Source organism: Clinocottus analis, unplaced genomic scaffold (assembly GCF_023055335.1).
Source record: "Clinocottus analis isolate CAN_PGR_092001 unplaced genomic scaffold, fCliAna1.0.p SCAF_346, whole genome shotgun sequence".
NCBI classification, from domain to species: domain Eukaryota; kingdom Metazoa; phylum Chordata; class Actinopteri; order Perciformes; family Cottidae; genus Clinocottus; species Clinocottus analis.
Genome location: NW_027176094.1, coordinates 560 through 14,785, shown reverse-complemented (window position 1 = coordinate 14,785; position 14,226 = coordinate 560). Strand labels below are relative to the sequence as shown.

Sequence of the window (14,226 nt, the reverse complement as noted above, 5' to 3'; positions counted from 1 at the left end):
AATGATTAGCTAATCTACAGAGGATCTAGCAAGAGGTGACTCAATGTATAGTCTTATTGCTGTGGGCGGGAATGTCCTCCTATATATGTCTCTGATCCCAAAGACGTGACATCATCGGAGGTCGCGTTCACTTCGGATATTACTTCTAAGCCCCGGTGTCAACCTTTAACCTCACTGATAACATAAGAAGGAATAGCCCCACTTGTTTACTTGATAAACTGTCTGTCTGTCTGTCTGTCTGTCTCTCAGGTGAGCAGCGCGTAAGAAGCCATGGACCAATCGCTGTCCAGTGGGCGGGGCAATGTGAGCGTGCTCAGTTGTTTCCCGCCCTCCGTGGGCAGAGACGTCGCAGTTGCTTTGGTGAAGCCCCTGAGAGCTGGCCTGGGAAACCCCGACACCCGCAGCCTGCTACGCACAGACAGACAGGTGTGTGTGTGTGCGTGTGCGTGTGTGTGTGTGTGTGTGACCTCTATGGAAACTTGGAAACTTAAATACACGCTCTGGTGTTGATATGTAATCATTGTTCAGTGTTGGATGAACAATTGTAGTTGAGTGAAGAAATCATTCACCTGGTGAAGGTAAAATAAGTGTTGACACAACAGAGTTCAACAGAAGCACAAACAATACACCGTGCACAACGATTGCACAGCTGAATCAAACATTATAACCATCATGATTTATTACAGGACTGTTTGATTGGACCTAGTTGGAGCCAGGTGTTCCTAATAAACTGGACACTAAGAATACGTCTGATTGTTATGGTTTTCTTTCAGGTAAAGTGGACGATGGAGGCGTTGTGTTACGGTTTGACTCTCCCGTCGGACGGCGACACCGTCAAACTGTGTGTGGACGTCTACACTGATTGGCTGATGGCCCTGGTTTCCCCAAAAGAATCCATCCCTCCTCCGATAGGCAGAGAGCCCAACCTGTACACCCAGAAGATCCTCCGACACCTGTACAGCCTGTTCCTGTCCAGGTAGACTGTCAACACCTGGACTGACCCTCTGATGGACATCTCAACACCAGAACCCCTGACGTTTAAGGACCAGATAATCTATGACCTCTTCAATCTAATTGGGCATCAGGAGGTCCAATGGTGCAACAATGGGTCCTAGAGATGCATCAAAAGGTTCTAGTGGAGTTTTAGGAGGTCCAGTGGTGCAATAGTGGGTTCCAGTGGTGCATTAGGAGGTCCAATGGTGCAACAGTGGGTCATAGAGATGCATCAAAAGGTTCCAGTGGAGTTTTAGGAGGTCCAGTGGTGCAATAGTGGGTTCCAGTGGTGCATTAGGAGGTCCAATGGTGCAACAGTGGGTCATAGAGGTGCATTAACAGGTTCCAGTGGAGTTTTAGGTCCAATGGTGCAACAGTGGGTCCTAGACAAGCATTTACGAAGTTCCAGTGGTGCATTAGGAGGTCCAATGGTGCAACAATGGGTCCTAGAGATGCATCAAAAGGTTCTAGTGGCGTTTTAGAAGGTCCAGTGGTGCAATAGTGGGTTCCAGTGGTGCATTAGGAGGTCCAATGGTGCAACAGTGGGTCATAGACAAGCATTTACAAAGTTCCAGTGGTGCATTAGGAGGTCCAATGGTGCAACAGTGGGTCCTAGAGGTGCATTAACAGGTTCCAGTGGAGTTTTAGGTCCAATGGTGCAACAGTGAGTCTTAGAAAAGCATTTACAAAGTTCATGAGGAGTTTTAGGAGGTCCAATGGTCCAACCATGGGTTCCAGTGGTGCACTGGAAAGTTTCAGTGTATTACGAGGATCCAGTGGAGTTTTAGGAGGTCCAATGATGTAACAGTTGGTTTCAATGGAGTGTTAAGAGGTTCCAGTAGAGCTTTAAGAGTTCCAATGATGCATTAGAAGGTTCCACTAGTGCTTTAGGAGATCCAGGTGTCCTTTTAACAGTTTTCCTTGGTGCATTAAGGGATCCAATGGTAAATAAGGACGTTTCATTGGTACTTTAGGAGGTTCAAGTGGTGCATTGAAAGATCCAATGGTGCACTGGGGTGCTCCTGTGGTACATTAAGAGGTTGCAGTGATATTTTAGACGGTTTGAGTCGTGCTTGGAAGGTTATAGTGGTTCCAGAGAAGGCCCGAGAAGTCCTCCATGTGGTTCAAGGAGCCCTGTAAGAAGTTTAAATGGTCATAGGGTGGTGTCTTGTAGATGAGTCTATTCGTCCTTTGGGGGATGTATTGGCTCAGTCTCTGCTGGTCAGTTCATGTGACTTTGTTCTATGCATTACTTTGTTTTTGTTTGTAACTGTAAAATTAGAGAAGAGGGTTCATCAGGAGGATTCAAAGAGTCTGAATCTTTTCTCTCCCCAACAGACACTTTTCCACAGCAGGATAAACCTGCTCTTCCACCACTGCTTTGTGTTTCTTTGTCAGTTTTCATGACATATCAGGACTTGTAGGTGAGGCAGAGTTTCTCATGTCGACCCCGTGTCTTCTACTGTCCCATACTCCCCAGGTCAGACCAGGTGAGTCCGGTCTACATGTCTCTCTGTCAGCAGGTGTTGTGTGCCGTTCAGTCGTTGGCCAGAGACAGTGCTGTGATGAGCAGAGACACCTGGGAGACTCTGCTGAACTTCTTGCTCTGCATCAACCACGCCATGTTGGCTACAGGTGAGCCTGCGACCCCGCCCCATTTGCCTCCTCGCGCACCTGTTTTTGGCGCCGCAATTGACAGCGTTCGTCCAACGTCGGCCCGAGGGAAGAAACTGTACTTGTGGCCGAAGTCATCTCTACAGTTTTAGGAGCGTTCAGCTCCGGGTCGGTCCTGACCGCACCACAGGTGTCAGCCCATCACCTGTCCCCGTCTCGGCAGGCGGCGTGTCGGAGCAGCTGTCTCACCTGTCGATGGCGGTGCTGTTTGAGGTCTGGTTGCTGTCTTGCGCTCGGTGTTTTCCGTCTCGCTCTCTGTGGCAGATGGGCCGACAGACGTTGAGCAGCTGCAGACACCAGCCCGCGGTGGTGGAGCAATGGAGCCGAGTCATCGCCGCCCTGACCTCCAGGTGCACAAACGCACGACGGACTGACACACAAACTCTTCTTCCTGTTGTTCGGTGCATCGTCTCGTCACGTTGTTTATGTTTGTGTTCTCTGTTCAGGTTGTTAATGTCGACCTTCGGTCCGTCCTTCCCTCACTTCAAAGTCCCAGATGAAGACGCTGCTTTGATTCCTAAAGACATGGACGAACACGGAGTCCCCCAGACCTGGTTCAGGTTCCTGCACCTGCTCAGGTAAATTCCAGGTGGAAACCTCAGGTTCTGAAAAGTGAAGCCAACGCTGAAGCGTCTTAAAACTTGTATTCTTCCTACTGGCCATCATGCACTAAATAATCCTAATTCTCACTTGATTTATTAACTGAGGTAAACATTGTGAACATAAGTTCCATTTAGGGCGGGGCTACAGTGTGATTGACAGGTCTCTGGTGAAAATACAAGTGGATTATTAAAATAACTATTTTACATTATCATACACGTATTATTGGCATTTCAATATTTCATAACTGTTTAAAATAATATCGGTATATCGTGTCACCTGCGACATCATGTAGCAGCAAAATGTTTTGTCTTGAAAAAAGGCTGAACCACATCCCCTTAAATCTCCCTCCAGTAACCCGGTGGACCTCAGTCGCCACGTGGTTGTTGGTTCGACTCCTTCCTCCCATGAGGAGGCATCAAGAGGAGACAGTCAGCTGCCAAACATCTTCTTCAGAGCCATGAGAGGAGTCAGCACGCTGGTCGACGCCTTCCTGGGTACACTGACCTCTAAACTCTGACCTCCGCCTAACTTCTGACTGCTGGGTCTGGTCTGTGGTTTAATTACTGCTGTGACTAATGAGCTAAAGGGAGAAAAGTGTTGTTTTGTAACTTGTGTTGCAGGTGTGACTGTGATCATCAAAGAAACAACAGAGCAGCTTCTGCCAAACACTGGTATACACACATATAAACTGGTATACACACATGTATACACATTACACGTATAAACTGGTATACACACATATAAACTGGTATGCACACATGTATACACATTACACGTATAAACTGGTATACACACATATAAACTGGTATGCACACATATAAACTGGTATACACACATGTATACACATTACACGTATAAACTGGTATACACACATATAAACTGGTATACACACATATAAACTGGTATGCACACATATAAACTGGTATGCACACATGTATACACATTACACGTATAAACTGGTATGCACACATATAAACTGGTATACACACATGTATACACATTACACGTATAAACTGGTATACAAACCTTTCACGTATAAACTAGCCTACACACTTATAAACTGGTATACACACATACAAACTCGTACACACACACTATATGTATACACACATTATACATATAAACTGGCGTACACACACTACAAGTATAAACTGGTATACACACATACAAACTGGTACACAACCTATATGTACATATAAACTGGCGTACACACACTACAAGTATAAACTGGTATACACACATGTATAAATTGGTATACACACACTACATGTATAAACTGGTCTACACACATTCCACACATAAATTACTCTACACACACTACACATAAGATGGTATACACACACACACACACACACACACACACACACACACACACACGTATAAACGGGTATACACACATTTAAACTGGTATACACACATTTATATGAATCTCTCTCTCTCTCTCTCTCTCTCTCTCTCTCTCTCTCTCTCTCTCTCTCTCTCTCTCTCTCTCTCTCTCTATATATATATATATATATATATATATATATATATATATATATATATATACGTTATATACTGTAGATATACTGTTGTTGTTTCTGTTGTTGTTGTTGTGGCAGTTTCTTTTGTGAATGTGTTTCTCCAGGGCTTCCAACAAGGATCCATTTCAGAGACCGGTTGCCTTCTCTCGGTAATCCAGATTATCCTGAATTGATCTGTTCAATCCGATCAATAAACTAATCAAAGTAGAGTCCTCTGACAGCCAAACTACAATCAACAAGACTCAGATTTGGTCCGGCCTCTGTTGTAAACATGGGGCAAAAATGAAAAAAAATATTATATTAACAACATTAATCAAAACTAAACCTCCAGTCTTACCTAACATTTGTTTTTCATTTGGTTTGTTTCCCACCTCGTCTCCTCTCAGGTGTTGCAGTTACTAGGAGCCCGTTTAGAGAGCGCCACCCTTCTCCCGGTAAGCCCCGCCTACCTGCCCGACCCCATCCAGGTTTGATTGATTGGTGGCTTTGATCTGTAGAAACGGAGAATACCTGTTCTCTGGCGTCCTCAGGTATCTCTCGACCTCGTTCTGGCAGCGCCCCGCCCATCCCGATGAACATACTGAGCTTGCCCATTGCCCCAGCCTCCACCACCTCCACCACCTCCCCCCCTCCACCCAACAAACGACTGAAACCCGTGAATGTTTCGAAGGCAACAAGCAAACCTCTTGCGGTACGACTTATTTGTTTTCGTATTTTCAAAAAACTGAAAATTATGTCTCTTTACAAACCGCTTTACCTGGCTGGTTCCATGACTCATTACCTGTCTGGGCACCGAACTCTTTACCTGTCCCTGTAAGTGACTCTTGTCCCTGTAAGGGACTCTTTACCTGTCCCTGTAAGTGACTCTTGTCCCTGTAAGTGACTCTTTACCTGTTCCTGTAAGTGACTCTTTACCTGTCCCTGTAAGTGACTCTTTACCTGTCTCTGTAAGTGACTCTTTACCTGTAAGTGACTCTTTACCTGTCCCTGTAAGTGACTCTTTACCTGTCTCTGTAAGTGACTCTTTACCTGTAAGTGACTCTTTACCTGTCCCTGTAAGTGACTCTTTACCTGTTCCTGTAAGTAACTCTTGTCCCTGTAAGTGACTCTTTACCTGTTCCTGTAAGTAACTCTTGTCCCTGTAAGTGACTCTTTACCTGTCCCTGTAAGTGACTCTTTACCTGTCTCTGTAAGTGACTCTTTACCTGTAAGTGACTCTTTACCTATCCCTGTAAGGGACTCTTTACCTGTCCCTGTAAGTGACTCTTTACCTGTCCCTGTAAGTGACTCTTTACCTGTCCCTGTAAGTGACTCTTTACCTGTTCCTGTAAGTGACTCTTTACCTGTTCCTGTAAGTGACTCTTGTCCCTGTAAGTGACTCTTTACCTGTCCCTGTAAGTGACTCTTTACCTGTTCCTGTAAGTAACTCTTGTCCCTGTAAGTGACTCTTTACCTGTCTCTGTAAGTGACTCTTTACCTGTCCCTGTAAGGGACTCTTTACCTGTCCCTGTAAGTGACTCTTTACCTGTTCCTGTAAGTGACTCTTTACCTGTCTCTGTAAGTGACTCTTTACCTGTAAGTGACTCTTTACCTGTCCCTATAAGTGACTCTTTACCTGTCCCTTTAAGTGACGTTTTACCTGTCCAGGTGCACTTCTTGTCTTGGTATGTTTGAGCCATATTACTTATGGGGTTTCGTTCCTCTCTCCTCTCAGGCATCTTCCTCCCCTCCTCACTTGAAGTGGTCATCCCCTCCTTCCCCCTATCAACCTCCTCTCTGCTCCTCCCCCAGACTCTCCCCTTCCCCACTCAGGTGTAACGTCGACTCGCTCCTCCACCTGTTTGGCGAATGGCTTTTTGATGCCGCTTTGATCAACATAGACTCTGGTTCGCCCACTAAGTACTTTAAATACACATACTGCACACACTGCAACATTTACTGCACACAGTAATACACTTAGGACTTACGTTACAGGTTCTTCATCCTTTGTGTAGTGTTATTGTCACCAACCCCCCGCCTCCTCCTGTGTGTTCTCCAGCCGGTCCCGGTGATGTCACTGTGATGTCAGCGAGGTGGGCGGCTGGTAGAGCCGAGGCCTGCGGGACGCTCTGCAGAATCTTCACCACCAAGAAAACTGCAGAGGACATCATGCCTGTCTACCTGTCCAGGTACATGTCTCCCACGTTGGGACTGATATAAATACCTTATAAAAAAACTTTAAATCAAAACTTGTCCTCTATGTACTATATAATCTGGTGACAGTCGTCTTTATTTTCTAAAAACTAAAACGTTTGTTTGTGTCGTCCCCTCCTCTGTCCGACCGTCAGGTTCTACCACGTTCTCCTTCAGGGTCTGCTGGTGTCGGAGGAAGTGTGTCCTCCTGTTCTGGCCTCCATCCTGCTGAACTCCACCTGTCTGTTCTGCTGCGACCTGAGAGGAGTCAACCTGCTGTTGCCCTCCTTCATCGCAGCTGTGGAGAAAGTGCTGCTCGACAGGTACACGCTGGGTTTGGACCAACGAGCTCCACAAGTTTCAACTCTCATCTTTTTAATTTACATAAAAAAGTAGCAAGACTTTGTTACGAGTGAAAGTCACTGCGTTCGAAATTGTATTATTATTGTTGACGCTGGTAAAAGTGAAGCCTGTTAATTGATAAACTGCCGGGACGTTTAATCCGTCGTATATATCTCTTTGTCCAGAGAGCTGTTGAGGTTCAAGAGTTTTTTGAGTCCGGCAGATTTGAGACGAGCCTCCATCCTGGTCCTGCTGACCATGCTGCCTCTCCATCTGCAGTTTGGATCCGTCAGGTCCGAGGTAAGCTTTCGCACCTACACGCACCTGAGCAAACCCACCTGGACACGTGAAGCAGGAGCATCCGATAACAACCAGAGAGACAGTAACAGTGTGTGTCTGTGTGTGTGTGTTCAGGTGTTATCGGACGGGCGGTTCAACGGTGATGATGTCACAGGAAGTAGCTTCCTGTCTCTGAAGCCCCGCCTCATCGCTGTCCTGATTGGAGCTCTGCAGACGGAGACCGACACCTCCAACACACAGATACTCCTCGGTCAGTTGCTCATCCCGATTCCTTCGTTCTTTGTTTTACTTTATTGTTTTCGTTTTGTCGGACTCAATTGATTTTATTCTGGCATCATCTGCTGTTCTTAATCTATCTGACTACTGTTTCTCATTCTATCTTACTGACAGTCTGAATGATTTCTGTTTCGTGCAGCGGCCATGTTGAACCTGGTTCAGGACTCGGCTCTGTTACAAGCTGCAGGACAAAGTCAGCAGGTGACTACTTTCACATTTACTGAAAGCTCTACTAAAACTCTATTGACACACAGTGTTTTCAGAACAGATGAAAATAGTTAGAGGGCAGAAATAAATGACTATTTCATGTTTCAGATCACTTTTTAGGCTGACGATTAACCTTTTTATTTTGACTATTTTGTGCGTCCATGAAATTTTGATATTGTAAATTCTGGTTCATGTCTTAATAATACACATTTTCTTTATGATTATTACAGCACAGTATTGTGTTGTCTTTCACATTGTCTTGATAGAAGATTTGTGCGGCACATTGTGTGGTGGTTATGGGATGCCTTACCCCTGAATAATATCTGTGGCTGATTTGATTTATAACAATCAGGTGTCGCCGACAGGACTTTACACTGTTACTGTGGGGTTTTTCTTTTATTATCGTCAGAAAAGATGTAAACACTTCATCTATTGTTGTTTTTCAGGACACTGAGTCCCAGCAGGGTGGAGCCAGCAGACCCAGATGGACCACGGGAACCGGTGGACCCGGTGCAAATAGATGGACCAGAGGAACCGGTGGTTCACTTTGATGATTGAATTTGAATTAAGTTTGAACTCATTTTCTAACCTTGACCATCATGTGATGTATGTGTGTGTGTGTGTGTTTTTGCGTTGCTTTCAACCAGCCGTCCAGTCAGACGCAGCCGGCATCCTGTGGGTTCAGTCTGTGCGTCTGCTGATTCAGCGGCTGACGTCTCAGTGGAGGAACGACTCAGCAGTTTGTCTCTCTGCACTGGAAGTACTGGGAGGACTGGCTAAGGTGGACACACACGTACACATACACGCATGCACACTAACCCCTACACGTACACACAGAGGTCCTAAACCAATCATGGATCTTTCTGCGACCTTTTCCCGTCCTCCTGCAGGTGGAGGTGAGCGTGGAAGAGAGTGAGAGGAGGCGAGTGGTCACGTCAGTCTGTTGCTACATCGTGTTTCAGTGCAGTCGTCCTCCTCCACTTCACTCCAGAGATGTGCACTCCATCATCGTCGCTGCTTTCCACTGTTTGAACGTCTTGTTAACTCAACACCCCGCCATGCTCGACCACCAGGCAACTACCCAGCATGCACCAAACATCCAAGTAACTCACCAGCAGGTAACTCGTAGCCAAGTAACTAATCAGCCAAGTTATCTTCTGTTTTCAGGAGTGTTTGTTGGAGGTCCTGGAGATCGTGGAATTGGGGATTTCGGGCAGTAAGTCCAGACAGGAACAGGAAGTGAGGTGTAAAGAGGAAAAGGAACTGAACCCGGCTTCTCTGAGGGTGAAGGAGGCTGCAGAGGCCACGCTGAGCTGGTGAGAAAAACAAACACGCGGGTAAAAGTTTAATATGTTTTAAAATAATGTAAAGTAGTCAAAGCAGAGTTCACATTTGTGGCTCATTAGAGCCATTTTGCGTCTATCCTGGTTAATACAATGATGCTTAGTTGTTGTGGGACAAAGTGCATTTTCATGAAACATGTCTTTCTGATTTCTGTTGTTAAAAGTGAAAGTATGGGCTGAAGTGAGTTTGAAAGGCCTTTTCTTAACCTGTAGTTGCCATAAAAACAAGTTACAGCAGAATTAAGCCTCATCCTCAAATGGACCCAACCTTGACAGAGTCTGCAGAGCTTAGTCTGATCTCTACTCATATCTCAGTGTTATGCAGGTTTCGGGGGCCTTCCCATTCCTCGGAGGCCTGCTGAGTGAGGACGCTCTGATTGGCTGCAACACTTTGAGTGACAGCAGTTTGAAGAAATTCAGATATTTTGTGGTGGACCGCTCAGTCATCTTGGCCATGCTGGAACAACCACAGGGACCTGAACAGGGTCAGTCCTGATTCACTGATCCTGAACCAGATATAGACAGAAACACAAACCCTCAAACACGAGGAAAGCTTGAAGCCAGCTGACCCCCCCTGTCATTAGTCAAGGATTTCAACATCTAATCAACCTCTAAATGAAATCAGACTTCAAAGTGTTTACTGGCATTTGACGACACAAACTGATTTAGTTTCCTCTTATTGCACTTTTGTTTCTTGTTGTTTTTAATACATTTTCTGTTGCTCAACTTATCGATCCATCAGATTTAAAGACAATACTAGCTTCTAATGTTTTGAATGGTGTTGGCAGCACCATGTCCGTCACTCACAGTGCTGATCAGAGGTCCGTCGGGAGGTCACACCTGGAATTTACAGCTCCACCTGCAACCCAGAGAGGAAAGAACAGAAACGCAGGTGGCCACTTCCAACAATGTCCAAACACAATAAATACCTAATGATAACAAACATGATTCATGATTGTGAACATAGGTGCGCTTCTCAGACTTGAGATCAGTATTCTATCTTTCCTGTCTGTCGATCGACTGCAGCAAACCCTGATCCCAGAACAGCGTGGCGCGGCCCAGGAGGATGCTGGGATACGATGTGGTTTCAACCATCAGCTGTTTCCTGAAAACATTGACAGAGTTGCTTCAGTGAAAGCAGACCTGAGTATTCCAACTCTGCGTGAGACCGTTACTGAGGAGGTACGTACCTGGTGCGACGCTGATCCAAACCCTGCTGATTGTTCATTCTCCCTTTATGTATTTACGTGTTTGTAGCACAATGGTGTTCCACAGGGATCCTGTTTAGGTCCTCTTCTTTTTACTTGCCTTGCTAATTTTAAAAACTGGAAGTTGTTGCTACATCAAAGTCAGGCGGGTGTTCTTTACATGAGAATCAGCTGCTCAGGTGTGGGTAAATCACCGGACAGGTGCAGCAGCAACTGGAGCGTCTGCAAGCAGCGTTGAAGAGGCAGCGACAGGTCGAGGCTCGGCCGCAGGTGAGCGGACGTTCGGTTGTCATGAAGACCTGCAGGCCGCCGTCTCCAACCACCAACTTCCAGACAGCACGACTCCTCCTGTCCCACCTGGGCCTGCTGACACCTGAGACCCTGAAGGTACATGGAATAGATGGATTTATTGATGCGTTTAGCTCTGTCTGTTGTCACACCCACCTGGCTCTCCTTTCTCCCTCTCACTTGTCCTTCGTAGAGTCCATGTACCAGCGGTGTCCCGGCTCCGCTGGTGTCTCTGGACTCTTCACTTCCGGGTTTTTCTGAGGACCTGAGACGTTTGGACCAGCTGCCGTCCAGGAACTGTGACTCCGCCTTCATCTTCTACATGAGAGCAGGACAGAAGACAGCTGCAGAGGTCACCACACACACCTGCTTGTGTTTGTCGTTGTTTTCCATTCTCAGGGCCTGGTATTCGGGGCATAAAGTGAGAAAATGTAGTTGTAACTCTACCTCTTGTCTGTTGCTGTTTGAGCGCTATGGGTAAACTGGTCAAAGACATGAACCGATACACAATTAAAAAATATCTAACATGCTAAATATCTGGACCTTTTGGGGAGTCCGTCGTGGAGAGAAACTCGATTACAAAAGGGCAAGTTATGGATCAGTGAGGCAAACTCACGACTTTGAAAGGTTGCGTCGAGAGAACTTTGCTGAACCTGCCTGTCTCTTTGTAGATTCTGAGGAACGTGGAGTCCAGCTGCAGCGTCCAGCCTCACTTCCTGGACTTCCTGTGGTCTCTCGGTCGGCCGGTGGAGGTTGGGCGACGACATGGGGCCGGGTTCAACGCCAAGGGTTCAGGTCAGTGTTCTGATTGGTCACTTCTCAGCAACAGGACACTGTCTGTGGTCACTCTGTTCTCCATTATCCTTAATTGGTTATTTTTTTGTTTTGTCAGAATTCCCTGCTGTGCTCGGTGACAGTGGAGGGGGCGTGTTCAACGGAGAGAGGTTTGTCCTGATGTACACCGACGCTCTGACCGAGCTCACCTTCGTCGTACCCTCATCATCACACAGTGAGTGCGTTGACCGTATAACGAGAGATGTGACCATTTAAAGAGAGGTATTACCACGTAAAAATAGGTGAAAGATTGCCATAAAGACTAGAAAAGCTGCGCCGGGTCCGTCTTAATTATCTTTTGGTTAATAGTCCGGATATAATGATGTCTGGGTTCGCATTCATGACCATATTAGGAGTGGTGTGACCATATCAAGAGAATTGTGACCATATAAAGAGTGGCGTGACCATATAAAGAGAGGTGGTACCTTGTGTTTTTGTACGAAGCGGCTGATTTGTCGAAGAGTCCGGAGAAGGCGGAGCCTCGAACTGGGATGCCATCCAACCAGCAGAGTCCTTTTGAGCCCAACAGAGACTCCACCCCTCAACCCACAGTATGGACCTCCAACATAAAAACTTCATCACTTATCTTTCCGTCTGTCAGTCTCTGATCTGTCTGTCTTTCTTTCTTTCTTTCTGTCCAGAGTTCTCCAGCTGAAGACTTGAAGTCCTTTCGTTTTGAGCTGTCGTCCGTTGGGACTGAATCTAAACTCTTGATAGTCTGGGTCGAACGCTTCGAGGATATCGGTAACCAACTTTACATTAACGGTGTAACTACTGACATAAATTGTGTTGATATTATAGTTACTACTTCATTCATCTGCCTACTTACTTGAACCATTATTATTGAGCGCTCCCGGCCAGATTAAATCTGTCACGTTGAGACATTCTAGCTTTGTGTTTCAGAGAGTTTCCCTTTGTCTGAACTTCTGTCGGGGACGAAGACAGGAACACCGACCAGGTGAAGCACCCGACGAATACGCCGTCACGAATGGCTTCAGATGTGAACGCAACATGAAGGTAACGAAGCCGTCTTGTCTTTCTGTACGTTGTCAGCGTGTCAAACGTCCAGTTGATCTTCGTCCATCCTCTGAAGACCGGACTCTACCGGATTCATTTTCACGCAAACGCGACCAGCAAGTTCGGTTTGGTCGTCCCTTTGGTCAACGGGAGTTTGGTCAGCAGGAGGTCTTTGGGTACGTCTGAGTGACGGACGTCAACAAATGCTAGCTTGAAAACGTCCAATCGGATTGGAAGGCGATTACTGTTAACGGAGAGAGGTTTGTCCTGATGTGCACCGACGCTCCGACAGAGATCACCTTCATCGTACCCTCATCATCACACAGAGAGTCCGTTGACCTTGTAAAAAAGTGAGACCGTATCAGGTGAAGTGATACGATACAAGGAGAGGTATGACCCTAAGATGAGGATCTACCATGTAAGGAAATAGGATACCATGTGAGGAAAGGTGGGACCTTTTAAAAGGGGGTGGTACCACATAAGAAAGTGTGACCATATAAGGAGAGGTTATACCAAATAAGGAAAGGTGCTACCTTATAAGCTGATGATGATCTCAATCATTTCATAATATTAATAAATATAAATAACTTACAGTTTGTCCTTTATCTCTCGGTCTGTAGGTTAATAAACCTGTTTTCTCTCTCCGCCTCCAGGTTTCCTGCTCAGAGAGACCGTCATCAACTGTTGCCATCGGCGGCGTCTGGACAGTGACTCCGCCCCTCCCTCCCACGTCAGCAGAAAGCACATGATCAACGACATCATCCTCCGTTATCGCAGCCGCCGCTCCGAGCCCGCCTTTTACGCCGCTCTGTTCCAGGACCCGTAAAACCTTTTAAAGCACCTTTAACCTCTCGGACCGACCGGCCACGCACAGAATAAAATAAAATAAATTAAAGTGCTTGTGTTGTTTGTGGGGTTTTTAAACCAGCCAATCAGGATCAACAGTGAGGACAGGTGATTACCGAGTGATGATGTCACCTGAACGATGATGTCACCTGAACGATGATGTCACCTGAGAGGGTTAATAAACTGTGTGGAAACCTCCGTGGTCTCTGCATGTCTCTGATTGGTCCTCTGGTGTGATGTCATCGATTCAAAGGGTCTCTTATTGGTCAGAAAGTTTCATCAGCAAAATACAATTTGCCCAAAATCACATGTTGAATATATCTGTCACACATGTGAGCCAATTACAACCTCCTCCTTCTCCTCCTCCTCCTCCTCTCCTCATCCTGTTACCGCGGTAATGAGCAGAGATGATCAATAACCGGCGGTGACGTCACGCCACTTCCTCTTTGTGCGTGAAGTCGTGAGAGGAGGGGAGGACGGAGGGTGGGGGGAGGGAGGGAGGGAGGGAGAGAGAAAAAAATCTGCTGGTCAGCCAATCAGATGCTCGTCTTTCTCTGCGGGTATTATTCTCCTCCTTCCTCTCTCTCTCCTCCTCTCCCT

The 14,226-nt window shown here is 46.3% G+C and overlaps 1 protein-coding gene across 1 annotated transcript; it reads left to right on the top strand.

The window, feature by feature from the left end:
* The first annotated feature begins 270 nt into the window (after nt 1–270).
* LOC137799382 (ral GTPase-activating protein subunit beta-like) lies at nt 271–13,606 on the top strand. Its single transcript, XM_068596178.1, has 32 exons — nt 271–426; nt 774–976; nt 2,474–2,628; nt 2,831–3,017; nt 3,114–3,245; nt 3,622–3,764; nt 3,891–3,941; nt 4,898–4,945; nt 5,153–5,227; nt 5,324–5,481; nt 6,508–6,691; nt 6,835–6,961; nt 7,121–7,288; nt 7,493–7,607; nt 7,722–7,857; nt 8,023–8,084; nt 8,537–8,627; nt 8,738–8,871; nt 8,981–9,163; nt 9,258–9,406; nt 9,749–9,918; nt 10,222–10,325; nt 10,460–10,615; nt 10,843–11,028; nt 11,123–11,281; nt 11,601–11,718; nt 11,822–11,938; nt 12,208–12,314; nt 12,405–12,507; nt 12,667–12,721; nt 12,817–12,956; nt 13,434–13,606. Exons 1-32 carry the CDS (start codon nt 271–273, stop codon nt 13,604–13,606), a joined length of 4,245 nt encoding a protein of 1,414 aa, XP_068452279.1.
* The last annotated feature ends 620 nt before the right edge of the window (nt 13,607–14,226 follow it).

What these genes read in the sequence shown, in the direction of transcription:
- LOC137799382 (XM_068596178.1), top strand. Translation starts at nt 271, where the DNA reads ATGGACCAATCGCTGTCCAGTGGGCGGGGCAATGTGAGCGTGCTCAGT. An exon ending in GCTGGTCGACGCCTTCCTGG is followed by an intron (nt 3,765 to 3,890) that starts GTACACTGACCT and finishes CTTGTGTTGCAG; the next exon opens with GTGTGACTGTGATCATCAAA. An exon ending in CCGCCATGCTCGACCACCAG is followed by an intron (nt 9,164 to 9,257) that starts GCAACTACCCAG and finishes TTCTGTTTTCAG; the next exon opens with GAGTGTTTGTTGGAGGTCCT.